At 38.9% G+C, this 15,884-nt stretch overlaps 1 protein-coding gene across 6 annotated transcripts in view; it reads right to left on the bottom strand.

The window, feature by feature from the left end:
• The window catches only part of LOC139954510 (protein bicaudal D homolog 2-like), a 42,434-nt gene that overhangs the window by 22,465 nt on the left and 4,085 nt on the right, over positions 1–15,884 (bottom strand). For 5 of the 6 annotated variants that reach the window (XM_071954340.1, XM_071954339.1, XM_071954338.1 and 2 more), the window contains exons 2-3: positions 11,546–11,887; positions 9,450–11,252 (exon numbers count right to left, since the gene is read on the bottom strand). In XM_071954340.1, coding sequence (XP_071810441.1) covers positions 9,450–11,252; positions 11,546–11,887 — 2,145 coding nt within the window. Of the gene's footprint in view, positions 1–3,654; positions 11,253–11,545; positions 11,888–15,884 lie in introns of those variants that run through there. The other variant, XM_071954337.1, reaches the window with a different exon arrangement.

The following is a 15,884-nucleotide window of genomic DNA, read 5'->3' as shown; positions in this document are numbered from 1 at the left end:
TATAAATGCCTTTATAAATACAATCCATCTTATTAATTTTAAATTAATTTTTCTTTTGCCAGGGATTATGAAAAATGTATAACTGTTTTCGAAAAAAATAATAATAATAATAACAATTTTAATGAAAAGCAGGCGGCTTCTAAAAAAGGAAATGGGTGGGCACACTAAACATATTTTTTCTGTTTATTCCGCCTAAGTAGCCTTTTTTATGGTGCCACCATTTTGGCTTTATCTAACATTGAAACCAATTTCACCTAACCGAGGCTGAAAGGATAAATTAGTCTGATCCCATTTTGGTATTCAGTAGAATCAATGTTAAAGAACAGTGGGAACATGACAAAGATGTTGGCAGCATGATAAAGGTCAATTTCGTTTTAAAAATTGCTTTACTCCAATGGAGAACATTTATTTTTATTTATTTTTAGCAGATAAAACAATTACAAACAAATCTGGGATTTGGTTTGTGTTTGACTAAATAAAAAGACTAATAATGCACTGTGGTCTTTGAATGTGGAAGCTTTGTTTCTTTTACAATATTGCTCAAACATCACAAATAAATGCAATTACTAAACTTTGTATAAAACACTCAGCTTGATGCAAAATAGCAATTCTCCATCATGTTTGACTCATCCTTTTTATAAAATCACTTGCCCCCTCATTCAAACCTTACTCTCACCAAACAAAGTTTCAACTAAAGATTTTCTTTTCATATGTTACGTCTAAGTAGGTTTGTTGCACACTTGGTACAGATACAAGCCTAATCAATTTAAAAATACAACTTGTTTGGACTTCTAGAAATGGGATTCGAACCCCCAACCTTTGCCTTAGATTTGTGTCTTGAAATAAAATGTTTGTTCTTATTTCAAGAATAACAATTTTAGCAGTGCAAAAGCTTTGTAAAACTGGGACATGCTCTTAAAGGCAGTGGACACTGTTGGTAATTACTCAAAATAATTATTAGCATAAAACCTTACTTGGTAACGAGTAATGGAGAGCTGCTGAGAGTATAAAACATTGTGAGAGACAGCTCCCTCTGAAGTAACTTTTTTTTTTAGAAAGAAGTAATTGTTCACAAAAAAAAATTTAATTGATTTTGAGATCTCTGTGTGAGAACTCAAATTCAAGCATCTGAAAGCACACAACTTTGTGTGACAAGGGTGTTTTTTCTTCATGTCGAAATACACCCAGTGAGAAGACTGGTCTTTGACAATTACCAACATCGTCCAGTGCCTTTAGTTTAAGAAGAACTCCATGTGATGTACATGTTCACTCACGGGTAACCCTAAAATAACTGCATTTCATATGTTTGTGTTTGATAATGATCAAGCCAACCCTTTGCCAGTGAAACAGATTTCAGCTTTAAATGCCTAAACAAAGCAGCTTTTCTTGTATACAAACAAGGCAAAACAGTCCAGAAATGAACACACTTTACAAATTGAAACCAAAACATTCATTTGACCTCAGTGAATAATTCCCCTTGTATAGCCGAGAGCAAAATGCTATACAAAATGTATCATTGCTACTCAAAAATCAGGATTGCTACTCAATATTAGCATTCAGTGTGCACAAAAGAAGCTCAGCCTTAATATTTTGCTGAGCAAAATTGCTGGACGAAGTTGTTCCCTGGACCTCGTGAAGGGACTGATGAAGACAACAAGAAACGTCCCCGCAAGTGAAATGTTAAGAGAGGGCTGTTCCACACTGGAGGGACAACTTACAAGTGCAGATAACTTTGTTTAATGTTTATTTATCCATGCAGGTGGTGGGGAGGGCAGATGAAGAAAAAAAATGAAAGGTACCTAGAGCCAAGATAGTTTTTTTTTTTATACATGAGGACATGTACTGTCCTGGAAATTTCAGGAGAAAACCTCAAAATATTGATTTGGGTTGAACAAAGAAAAAATGACTACACGTACATAGAGCAGGATTTGAACCAGACTAAAGTGCCATCACTCTACCAACTGAGCTATCTAGCCCTACATGTATGTTGGTTGTCTCACTGTTTTGTCAATATCTTTGTTTATATCCCAGGAGGCACATAGTTAATTTTATAAAAGTGTTTATTTATTTTTTCCCCCTGTGTATCTAAATCTAGTAAAATATTAAAATTGTCACGTTTACTTATTTTCAAACTGGTTTTTTTTTCAACTGTTTTTTTGTGTGTGTCAAAATTAGAAATAAATGTAAAAATTAATCTCAAGTTGTTTTACTTGACATTTTTTCAGGTAAATGTAAGCAGAAGCTCAGCTAGGAATTTGAAAACAAGTGCCATTTAAACAATGCAGATTTGATGTGCTTGAATAAACACATTTCAAATAAAAATGTCTAAAGTCAAATCAAACAGGGTGCCCCAAGGACCACCCCCCCCCCCCACCACCACCCTCTGACTTAAGCCAAGAATTTCAGGTAGGCAAACCTTGAATGCTTGGAAAGCGATCTCGAAAGGTGAAGTTTATTTCTGTGTTGGCTCAAGGATTAAAATGGTGTTTTGTTTTTTTCTTTCCACATTACATTTCACAAAGAGCAACAGCATGCAAGGTCAGAAACAAAAGTACATGTAACTATGGTGTAGAGCACTGTACATGTACATGGGGGTCTGTAGTTGGTTTAGACACACACACTCTACACACCCACGCAAACATGATCGGAACTTTCATGACTAAAACAAAATCCAAACATTCATGAAATAAAAACCACAAAAAGCACACACAGTCACAATTAACAACAACCAACAAGGGAATTGCCATAACCACATTCTAGAAAACAAAAGATTAAAATTTGAATAAGTGCAACCTTCGAAGCCCTTTTACATGTAACCTGAAAACCTACTGCTGTATTTGTCAGAGTCTCCATTTATAAGAAATATTGAGTAATAAAATAAACTTGTTTTCCTAACGTAAACATGTATTTTGGCAGCGTTCTCCTGTTACAGTGGTCTGCTGGCCAAATGCCAGTTCAAACAGCAGAGGACCAGTCAAAATCGACTCCTAATTAGTCTAATCTGGCTAGTTCATTTTGATGGGCTTTCCGATTTCATTTGAAGTTACCAGTGAAAAAGGTGACAGACTAGTGAAATGGCAAGCTAACTGGGATTTGAGTATTTGAGTATGCCTGGCATACATGTATTATCTTAAGTAACCAATAACCAATTAATTAATTATCAAATGTATGTTGGGAAGTTGTTCTTCTCGAAAAAAAATGCATGGTACACATGTACATGTGTAGCTACTACATGTATATATAGAGATAGCTACTCTATCAAAGTTTATTTTGGTTGTCAAATTAATTAACTTGGACACGATACATGTACATGTAAGCAAGGTGGTTCCATCCGCGCGCACACATTGTTTACAATTCATTAAAACAAGGCGACCACCACCTCATTTTAGTTCCCTGAAAAAATTCTACACCATTCGTATTTTGTTTGTTTTGGGGAAACAACATTCTCTGTATGCAGTCTGTCTTAAAGGAACACGTTGCCTTGGATCGGACGAGTTGGTCAAAACAAAAGCGTTTGTAACCGTTTTTTATAAAATGCATATGGTTGGAAAGGTGTTTTAAAAGTAGAATACAATGTTCCACACAAGTTTGCCTCGAAATTGCGTGGTTTTCCTTCTACTGTGCGAACTAACATGGCCGGCCATTTATGGGAGTCAAAATTTTGACCCCCATAAATGGCCGACGTGTTTAGTCGACGAGGTAAAAGGAAAACCACGCAATTTCGAGGCATGTTTGTGTGGATTATTGTATTCTACTTTTACAACAGCTTTCTACCCATATGCATTTTATAAAAAACGGTTACAAAGGCTTTTCAAAGACCAACTCGACCGATCCAAGGCAACGTGTTCCTTTAAGGACTTGTCACACAGGGCACTACTTGTACTCCCAACGTGGAGGCAACCAACATGACCAAATGCATTAAAGGCAGTGGACACTATCGGTAATCACTCAAAATAATTATTATCATAAAACCTTTCTTGATTACTAGTAATGGGGAGAGGTTGATACTGTAGTACAAAACATTGTGAGAAACGGCTCCCTCTGAAGTGACATAGTTTTCCACGGTTTTGATTTCGAGACCTCAGGTATAGAATTTGAGGTCTTGAAATCAAGCATCTGAAAGCACACAACTTTGTGTGGCAAGGGTGTTTTTTCTTTCATACTCACAACTCCGACGACCAATCAAGCTCAAATTTTCACAGGTTTGTTGTTATTTTATGCAACCATGTATGTTGAGATAAACCAAGTGAGAAGACTGGTCTTTGACAATTACCAATAGTGTCCACCGTCTTTAAATGCACAAGGAAGACACTAGCAGCACAAAAGACATTCTTCTAGTTGTAACTCATTGTCCTGAAGAATATGACAACTTGAAATGTTAATGAATTTTCTTCTTGTGAGATTGTCTGGAACTAGTTTTGCCTGTTAATTGCCACGTGTGACATGACCTATCAACAGGTCCCCACATCAGTACAATATCAATTCCCAACAGTTATTTCATGCTTGTTTATCTGTGTATTCGTTTGTTTGTTAGATGATCATTCAGTCTAGGGAACTCGGCAAACTCCCACAAGGGAATACAAAACACCAGGCTGGCAACAACCAATCTCTCTCATACAAATCAAGAAATTGTGATTCAGAAAGAGTCGACAATACTTATTCTAGTCATTGTGAAATCAGCAGTTACCTTGGTAGAATTTGAACCCACAACCTTGTGATTGCAAGTCCTGCAGTCTAACCACTGGACCACAGTGATGCACAGGGAGACTTAAACCATTTTTTCCATTCAGCCTCTGTTCGATTTTTCCCAGGTGTTGTATGGGACAGGGACATGGCTGCCAGGCTCATCTCGACACTAACAATTTTCTGTGACAAGGACTTTGCATAGTATTACTTCATATGTTTACCATTACAAAATTTCCCCGAAAAAAAAACAACAACTTATAAATAGTTCCATATGTATTTTTCCACTTCATCAGTTTCTGGCATTTTAATATGAATCTATAGGGCCTACTTAACTTATCATAATATTTTTGTTGCTCTCATCTTAGCTATGGGTAATTTTCCTCCACTTTATCCTATGGTAGTTGGGAAGTCGTCTCTCACTGCAAAAATTGTTTCTACAATTTTTATTTGCCAATTTCAAAACACAACAGGAGGCTGTATGACAGCTTAAAATACATGACATGACACACTAACTTTTAATACAGAGCACTGCTAGGGTCAAAGCTTTCTCCAATCCAAAGTAAAATAATTATTTCCAGAGATATTCAGGGAAAACTGTCTGTACACAAATTATTGCTATCAAAAGGATCTTTGACTTCCTGCAACAAAGTCATCAAAGTGTTGCTACAGTGAATTGTACTTTGTCTCAACTGATCCTTGTCAAACTCAAGGTTTGATCAATATTTGTCAGACAGGAAATAGTTGTAAATTAGTTCTGACATCAACTACGAAAAATAACAGATATGTTTCATCTGCTTCGGAACTGTATTTTGCAAATGCGCATACAAACATGACAAAATGTGTACATGAAGTATGTTTAGAATGTTACTTTCCGTCTGTTTGGACTTCCACCATGCTTGAAGTACAATGTGTTCGCATGTACACATTTAATCTTGTGTAGCCTGTTAATCTACAGTGTACATATCAAATCATTGAAAATGTATGCATACAAACGTGCATACATGTGTGAATGAGCAAGGCATGTACCTGTTTTGTAATTTACATGAACACACATTCTTTCACCACAGTGGTATGTAGGTACAGTTTCTGCGAAAGGTCAACGACCATAAAGATGCCTACTAAATCATGAGCGACGATTATAAATGGATTTTTAAATACGTTCATGAGTCAATTGGATACATATAGGAAGTGAAGTTACATAGTTGAGTTGCTATTTGGTTATTGTGTATGTTTTTACCTGTAGTGGGTCCTAATAATTAATTAGCACAGTTAAAGTCAGTAGCCCTAATACAGTCAGTAGGTACGACGGATACTTTTGTGCCTCAAACCATGGAGTATCAAACCACGTTATCCCGCTGCAACCATCTTTGGCATTTCCCCCCATGAGGAGTAGCCTGATATTGAACTTGCATTATGAAAGAAGGCTTTCAGAGAATGAGATTGATTTATTTCCAAGGAACTTTCTGCCGAATAATGGAAAGTGGTCAGCGCTGGAAGGGGGCTTTACTATTTTTACATTCCAGCCACAGATAATGTACACCACCATTAAAGGAAAACTAAAGATTTACAACTGACATGTAGCTGTACATATGTATTTTCCTCCCCTCGATGGTGTCAATTTACGAGGTATACATGTACATGTATGTAACTAGATTCAAAAGAAAAATCTTTAACAAATTTTCCGACGTCAGCAAAACTCTGGCCTATCAAAGGTTCTTACACATGTCCTTAAAGTATCCTCTTTGGATTGTAATCATCATCATGGAGTAAGATTTCTATAGAATCTACTTTTCATTTTCAAGAAGTACATTTGCATAATTTCTACTTTACAATCCTAAATGTGCCTCCGATGGAGATGAACAATACTAAAGTGCAATGAAGGGGTAACAGTTACACATGCTGCAAATGAGATCATAGTTAACATGCAAATGAGATCATAGTTAACATGCAAATGAGATCATAGTTAACATGCAAATGATCGTTAGTACTTTTAACCAAGGAAAAAGAAATGGTAGCAAAATAACAAGGGAAATCGGTTAGGGTTAATCATTAGTACTGTGAGGTTCTCAAACAAACACAAGTCAAAATCTTAGCGAGGACTGCACATGTCTCGATGCATTCAAGTCTGAAATGGCTTTCAGGGAATGGTACGACAACGGTTGTATTCTTGGGCTTTTGATTCAAAGGTTTTTTCAACTGCTTGTTCAAGAGTTTTTATTTTTATGGGTACTACATGCATATACATACTCAGGCCATGTATGCTTTGCTTTTGAATGGGCAAGGGGACCAAGACATTTTCTTCTTGGTAAAGGGCACTCTGTGAGGAAATTGTAAATTTCTACATGTTCGACTGCCAGAGTTCTTCAAGGGCACCAAGGCAAGGAGGCAAATGCCTACGTTGCCTCTGTGAAGTATCGGGCCTGCTTACTGCTACATTGTACATGGTGTATGAGTAATGTGCGTTTGTTGTTCCATGACTATGCCTATCGCTCTTTTTTGTTGAACTAGAAGATTGAATAAAAGAACAGCCCAAAAACAAATTATAAAATTATACTTTTTCACAGCTTTCTGGCAAACTAGATTATTTTCCAGAATGAATGAATGAATGAACCATCCATTTATTATTTTTTCTTTTAATTAAGGAAAGAACCCCCCCCCCCCTTAAACATATTCAACCAACCGATGTAGTACCATCCCTTCAAGGTATTCGAGTGGTTTATTTCAAAACAGAGCAGGTAGGAAGCTCAATCAGTGCGTTGTCTTATCAATCAGTACCTTAGTCCCTGACAAGGAACAATCACTCCAGGGTCAAGTCCCCTATCAACTGATCAACGTTTATCCTTACCGGAAGGATCGATCAATCAATGGGGCACATCTCATTCAGCCGTTTTTCACACTAACAAATTTACTGAGCACAGAAAAATCATGCTTAGTAAACTCAGGTTACCAGCTAAAATACTAAGTGATGTATGGTTCTTGTGATTGGTTCACATTCCTTTTTCGCTTTATTAGCAGTAATAAAGGGGTCTACATGTTAAGATTCTAAAGATTCTAAGAGCTTTGTTTGTACACTGTCGCAGAATATACTCGTTGAAAACTGACTTTTCCATTTTGCTCAGCTTAGCCTCGTTAAATGGAAGTTTCACATCATCAACTGAAACAGTCCACTCACATTCATTCAGTAGTTATATACTGTTTCACTGGTCTTTGCCTTGAAATCTATTACACTTGAACCAAATTAAACAGGATATATCGCTTTTAAAAAGATGCAGACTTTCAGGAAAAGGCAAGGAAATTCAGGAATAATAAACAAACTTTAAAAATAACTTTCTGTACTTTTGCATTTCTGTGGACAGACTAAGTTTTTTCTTCAAAGTTTCAGTTAACGCATTACAAATGTACACTTCTGTCATGACTGTATACAATGTACTGTACATGTATTACGTAAGAGAAAAAGGGGCGGTGCTTGGTGCTGCCCAATTAGAAAAACATTTATTTTGTCCACATCTAACTTAAAACAAATTGCTTGAAATCTTTAGATACAAATGAGTTGTTTTTGTTTTTTGAAAACTTAAATAAAAACATTTAGTTCTTGGGGTATCCCAAATTTCAAAGAACAACGCATTCACAAATGCCTTAAATATCACTCGTACAGACTGTACATCACGCCAAAGTCTTTAAATACAAATTTGTACACATTAAAAAACCCAATAAAACAATCAAATACATAAAGATGAACATTTGATGTGCACATTTCAGAATTTCTTCACTAGGCCTGGGGGCAAGTGCTAAAAGCAATCTCTGAAGTTCATTCTTCTGAAAAGTCTCGTCATCGATGCGAAATGCACTTCACTATAAAATGATGACTTTTGTTTTAGAATAAATTTATTATTGTTAAAACATCATCCAAATTCCACCTGCATGCAAAATGAGTTACGGTTAGAAATCAGGTCCCGTAGAGACTGGACACTCTGTCCTGGCTTTCGTTCCGCTAAAAATGATTGTCACAGTGTGATCGGAATTGCGGACAACTCATTCACCGGGGGAAAAATTATGCCCAGAATTGAAGCCACTGAACAATCAACAGGACAAAGTTCCCAACAACAGACCTTTATCATGCCAAGACCAACATTGTGCATTATCTATAATGCAAACTGATTCTCTCATTATACCAGACTATTTTTGTCCTTCCAGCCTCGGTTTGAAGTCACATTGACCCAAATGGAAGGAATACAAGATGGCTCCCAGATGACAAAGGAGGACCATCATTGTCTTGTACCCAGTGTGCATTATCTATAATGAATACTGATCTCTCTCACTGTACCAGACTATTTTTTGTCCTCCCAGCCTCGGTTTGATCACATAGGCTGGGAGAAATACAAGATGGCTTCACCATGATAAAGGTCTGTTGTGAAGCAAACCCCAAAAGTACATGTAGTTTAGAAATGGGGCGGACCAGGGGGATGAAAATGATGGGGATGATGTGGAGGAGGTAACATGACCTGCTGAAGGGGAGGAGTAGGTGGAGGGGGAGGAGGAGTATGAGACGGGGGAAGATGTGAAGGATGGGACGGGGGAAGATGTGAAGGATGAGATTGGGAAAGATGTGAAGGATGGGGTGGAGGAAGATGTGAGGAATGGGGTGGAGGAAGATGTGAATGATGAGGCATAGAAAGAGCTAAAGGAGCATATCGGGATGCTACCGGCATTGGGAACAGCCCAAAGGGTGGGCCATAACCCTGCATGTAGACTGGGTGGCTTACTTTGGAGGGTTTGTGACGCCTCTGTGCAGGCTTCCTTGGGTGGATCTGCTGCAACTCCGTGTGGCACTCTAGATCCTCCAGTCTCTGTGTCAGAGCAAGCTTCTGCTGGATGGCCATACGCAGCAGTGAGTTGAGTGTCTTCTTCTCCTCCTCGGCGCTCGAGACCTGTCGCTGCATCTCGTCCAGTTGGGTAACGTACTCGTCACATCTCGTCGCAAACATGGCACGGAGGCTGGCAAACATGGCCGCATCCTCCTTCAGTGCCTTCAGCTCATTCCTCAATTTGATCATTGTCTCTGCAATAATGCACTTCTCATTGTCATATTTACCCTTGAGGTTGGCGAGTGCAACCTCCGCAGTTGTCTTATTTGCTTTTAGAACGGTCCTTAGTGTCACCACTTGTTCCCGCTTCGTTGCAAGAAGTGCTTTGAGTTTCATAACCTCCTCACGTAAGTCTTCATTTTCTGCTGATCCACTGCTCTCATTACCACGCTGCCGCGACATCTCAACAGCATGCTCAACAGAGCGTTTGAGATACTTAATCTGATCTCGAATTGTTGTCAGGAGGTTGTTACAGGTTATGGGATCACTAGTCATCTTCCTTGGGGAGGCATCTTGGACTTGGAGTCGCCTTGACGGGCTTGATACTGGCGTGGATGACTTCACACTGGATGCTGGTGAGGAGCCTTCATCGGCGCTCGCGTTTCCATCTGCATCGCCGGAACTCAAGTTTGATTTTTCCCTGATTGCCTCCGAATCAAACGACACCTCTTTTAATCTGCTTGCGATTTCAGCACGGAAGCTCTCTCTTCTACTTTGCCGCGTGGCTTTCAGGTGGTCTAGGATTACTCGGTTGGGGGTTTCACCGTTTACCATACAGACGTGGTGATACAGCTGTGCCAAGTCCTCGCTAACATTGATCAGTTCATCTTGCGTGCAATTCAAGTGTCCCTGCGACTCGATGATGATGTCATTCATCTGTCTCATTTGTCCTTGGAGACCTTTGATTGTCCCTTCCTGATGCCGATTCCTGTCATTCAAGAGGTCCACCTCTGACTGCAGATCCGCTTTCTTGCTCTCTTCATTTAGCTTGTCCTGCTGGCTGTCCACCTTAGCTCTGAGAGCAGCAATCTGAGCCAATGCTGATGTGTATTTCTTCTCGTGGTGTTGTACAAGCCGCACAAGGTTCAGCAATTTGCGCTGATGCATGTTCAAGTCTTCCGGTAACGGTTCTGCTTCACTATCTGTCCCCGAGACATACATTTCATCAGGGAGGCAGTTCAGTGCCCCGATTGTCTGCTCCAGATTCTGTGACAACTCTGATTTCTCCGTCTGTAACTGTGCCAACTGCTGCTCTAACTTCTGCACTTCTGTCGACTGCAGTTCACTGTATAAATCAGAGCCAGTACAGGTTGACAGCTGTGCGTGGGCATTGTCTCCATTCGTGCCATTGGTCGATTGGAACTCATACTCCATCCTCCGAAGGATTGGATGATCCGGGGACTGGGACTCTGTATCTGAGTCGCTATCACCAGCTAAGAGTCCTGAACTATTCATAAGGTCATTATTGAACGCCTCCATCTCCATGATCATGGCCTGGTCCAGTTGCTTCTTGAGATAATGCTTCTGCTCTCGTTCAGCTTCTAGCGCCTGAAGTGTCTCCTCGATCTGCTTGTCGGCAATCTCCCTCAACCGGATCAAGTCCTCGATATGAGTGTTCAGATACTGAGTTTCCTCCGTCAGACGGCGGTTCTCATGCTTCATGGCTTCGTACTCCACAACAGATGACTTCAACATTGAAATCTGAAAAGGACAGTAAAAAGTGGTGACTTTCTAGCATGAATCATTTAAAATATAACTCAATAAGACAATCTAAAGTTTCCAATTAGTTTTCAAAGAATCATATTTTTCAACATTCAAAGCAATCTTCTGTTGAAAAAGTTGAAGAAAGGCAATCATTACCAATAAGTTATTTTATCTTTCACTTGCAATGTTTTTGTTTTATTTTGGCTCTTTTTACCTTTCATAAAAATCAGTTTATATTTTGTTTTCAGAGAAACAGAGATTAAGGGTTGATCGAGAAGGGAGTTTCTCACCTGTTTTTGCATAGCAATATTCTCCTCTTCCAGCTCACTGTAATCCTGAAGAAGCCTCGACTCCCGAAACTTGGTGTCTCTGATGTCATCTTTGCACGTCTTCTTGGCCGCTTCCAGCTTCTCCGTCTGCATGACCAGCTCAATGTGTCGTGCGTGTAACCGTTCATTCTCAATCTTGGTGTGCGTTAGATCCTGACGACTCGTCTTGATCTCCGACTCAAGATCAGAGATACGATCGACAAGGTCCGCCTCTCTCGTTGCCGTTTCTTGGAGGAGACTCTCTTCTCGGTTGACTTCTTGAAGGGTGTGTTTCTTTTGATGGATCTGGTGCTGATCCAGGGCCTGTTTAATTGAAAAAAAGATAATAAAATGAATAATAATAATAATAGTTATTTAAACGATTGGAATAAGGGCTCAGTTTCATAAATAAGTGGTAACAGATTTGTGTGAGTGTAACCAATGTATTTAACATTGAACTCAAATTTAAAAAAGCTGTTTGGCCAACTATGTACTCAGAATGCCAGCCTACAGGCTACGAAACCTGGTTTACTACAGTGACTTCAACACTCCACGCCAATGAGGACGCCCACCTCGTTTGCTGCAGCACCTCTACCAAAAATGAAGGGGGTGCTGGAATATGCTATAGCGCCCCTACTTTTCGAACGTTGGATGTATTATAATCACGTTTTTTTTTAAATCACCCCTAAAAACCCCGAGTGAAAAAGTTGTAACACATTATAACAAATCAATTTTTAACTCTTGCGAAGACCAAGACCTCGGGAGGGAATGCAAAGAACAGCCTTCATGAAATTCAAGGGCAAAAGCTGAATTTTGACACCAGGGGTGTAAAAATGTACTTCAGTCAGCAAACATTTTTACAATGCCTGTTGGTGACTTGGTACTTGTTATGACAGTAACCATGGTAACTGTCATGACTGCGTAGAAAGTGCAGTCTGAATGAAATAAAAGGGTCTGTCTAAATACTAGGTACTTCAAATTCAAACATGTCAAATTGGAAAATGGACAAACTTGATACACACAATGAAGTACACATGAAACACACATAAAGCGCATAGGCCAAATAAAAAATAATACCAGTTGCTCCTGCGGATTTTTCAAAAAAGAGGAGGATGAGGGCCTTACTATTCATTATATTTAACTGACATACAGATCCTTGTCATTTAATTGGTGGAACTTAATTCATGTGACTATTACTCCCATTCGCACCGGCGATCAAAAAGACCTATTCGCCCATGGGGAATAGCATTTCCCATTCAACATTTAGGATCATCCTTGTTCCCAATGTTTTTGACAAGTTTGAGCAGTACAGCGCCGCTGCTAAAACAAAGGTGCATCTGTGCAAAAGGTTGTGAGCAGATTGCTATTAAATTTGTGAATTGTTGCCGCTACGCGGCGCTATATGATTTAAAATACATCAAATGACAAGGATCTATAATGTCAGTTATATAAAACAAATATTGAGTGGCTTTAATTCGTGGAATGGAAGGAATAATATTATCGCTCGAAACACTTCGCCTCGTGAAATGGAACAGTCCAAATTTTACCTTCCGATAATATTCCTCCCATTCCACTCTGAGCCACTCAATATTTGTATATTATTTACTATTTGTTTTCAAGATGGCCGCGTAGTATTTCAAATCAAACCGGCCACCAATTCTTCAGTTTGAATCAACTGCACAATTATTTTATACCTATTAGTTGCATGAGGACCTGTTTAACACTAACACTAACAGGATCGGATAACACTAAAAAGATTTGCTGGTAACCATTCACTAATATTGTTTTATGAAACAGACGGTTACAAGTGTTCAAGAGCATCACGTTAGATTTGGGAAAAGCTCCTAGGCCAGTCCTTTTGAAAAGATAGATTTAAAGAAAATAAAAAATCAAACTTTTTTTTATATACAAAAATCGAAAAATAATAAATAGTAAAAAAAAAAAGGATGCGGCCCCAAAAAAGGATGCGGGCGGGAACAATCAACTGGAATTTTTTCTTACTTGGCCTAATGATGCACAGCATATGTACAGAGTACATTATGTACCTTACAAGACCCAGAAATGATATGTGCTCCAGGCCAGTGTTACGCTACATCGACCAGCAACCTACATGTTTTTGTATAAAGTTGTTCTTTTTAAGTTTTATGTCAGTACAAAATCTATTTTGATTATAACTGTATTTTTTAACTCAATTCAGCTTTTGGCTGCGAAGTTTGAATATTTTTTGATAAACCAATAATAACACAATTTTATACACGTACAATTGTATGTCAATTACAATGTGCATCCCAAGCAGATCAAATTATGTATTGTATTGGACTTTGACATCTGATTCAGAGAAGACACACCCTACAGCCATGTGCAATGAAGACAGTTTTCACAATGAACTTTTGACTCCGTTCAAGCCATTTAATTATCCTAAATATGCACAACGTCAGATTGTCCAGTGAGGAACATGATGGAAATTAAGTAGGATTTGAAACATTGCATGTTGGAAATACGATATACATGTACATGGAAAGGTTTGCGGCAACACCATGTACAATGTAATGAGACTATCTCTAAAATGCGTTGGGGTGGTTCTTAAAAGAACCGTTGGTTTCAACTCGACGTTTCGATCAGTATGCTCTTCTGGAGAAAGCTAGACTCTGATGCTGCACGCTGCTTTATAAGTACTGTGGATGCGGATTAAGCACCACGTTGTAGTAAGCCTATATAAATGCAAAGAATATCTTATGTGAATGCTGCACGCTGCTTTATAATGTTATAAGTACTGTGGATGTGGATTAAAGGAACACGTTGCCTTGGATCGGACGAGTTGGTCTATAAAAAGCGTTTGAAACCGTTTGTTATGAAACGTATATGGTTAGAAAGATGTTTTAAAAGTAGAATATAATGATCCACACAAGTATCTCTCAAAATTGCACGGTTTTCTTTTTACGTCGCGAACTATCACGGTCCGCCATTTATGGGGGTCAAAATTTTGACCCCCATAAATGGCCGACCGTGTTATTCAACGAGGTAAAAAGAAAACCACGCAATTTCGAGGCATATTTGTGTAGATCATTGTATTCTACTTTTACATCATCTTTCTAACCATATGTATTCTATAACAAACGGTCACAAAACGCTTTTCAAAGACCAACTCGACCGATCCAAGGCAACGTGTTCCTTTAAGCACCACGTTGTAGTAAGCCTATAAATGCAGAGAATATCTTATGTGAATGTCATAAAGAGAAATACACTGTATTTAAACTGGAGGATCAAAAATAATTCCCACTTAGCCTACATTGTAGTGTGTTGAGAACACGCATTCAGTTCTATCATAGAGTAAGGTTCTATTTATTATCCTTCACCATAGGATGCATAGGGAGGTAGTGAAAGTACATCCACAGTACACTATATTATTAATAGGATGAAGGTCGTATGAAAGGTCAATATGGACTATGGATGACTCATCTATGAGGGAAACAACATGCCTGCCTGCCTGCCTGCCTCTTCACTGCCCTCCAGACCACGGTATCGTGTCATCAAACTCCTGGCATTTATTGTATAGCGGTGGGTGAACATTGTACAAAATGTGCTGTCACTGTACAGTGTGTAGGTGAAATGTGTACATAATAAATGTGTACACTATATTAAAAACATGATTTTTAAAAAAAGAATTCATGTTTTTACAAATGGTATATTTTAAATTAAGTGCAAGAGTTGGAAGACGGACGCGCTTTTCATACTAAATACACATTCTATATCTGTGCATCCCTGTGGAGACATCTTTTGTTCTTTCCTTTGTCCCTGTGCTGTAGATTAAGAACTTCCCGGCTACAATATCCCATAGACTTTGTACACAACATTCCTTGTGGAGCACCTGATACATGGAGACTCTTTGTTATCTCTTTTCTGTTTTATTCTCTGTCTCCTTAAGGTAGTGAAAATGAAATCACTGTAAACCTCTTACGTCGTATTTCCATGGGAATACAGCGCATTTTCACACTCTTCCCACCTACATGAGTCCTAATTCCATAGGGTCCTGGGTGAACGTTTCAAGAAACCCCAGGGTTTTACTACTTAACCCTACTCCAGCGGTGAGCTTGTCCAAATTTCATGGCTCTGCTTACTGCCGAATTCTGCGCTTACTATCACGATTCCCTGCTTGACACGCTAGCGCCAAAATTCTGCACTATCCTTGTAAGCGTAGAATGCCTAATAACCTGGAGTACGCACGCGCACAAGCCAAAATTTGCCACTAACCCTTGAAATACGCTTGCCGTAAGCACAGAATTCCCTGCTTCCGTAAGCGCAGATTTTGTGCTTACCATAA

This window comes from Asterias amurensis, chromosome 2 (genome assembly GCF_032118995.1).
Source record: "Asterias amurensis chromosome 2, ASM3211899v1".
In the NCBI taxonomy this organism is placed as follows: domain Eukaryota; kingdom Metazoa; phylum Echinodermata; class Asteroidea; order Forcipulatida; family Asteriidae; genus Asterias; species Asterias amurensis.
Note: the sequence above shows the minus strand (reverse complement) of the source record. Positions and strands in the feature narration are given on the sequence as shown.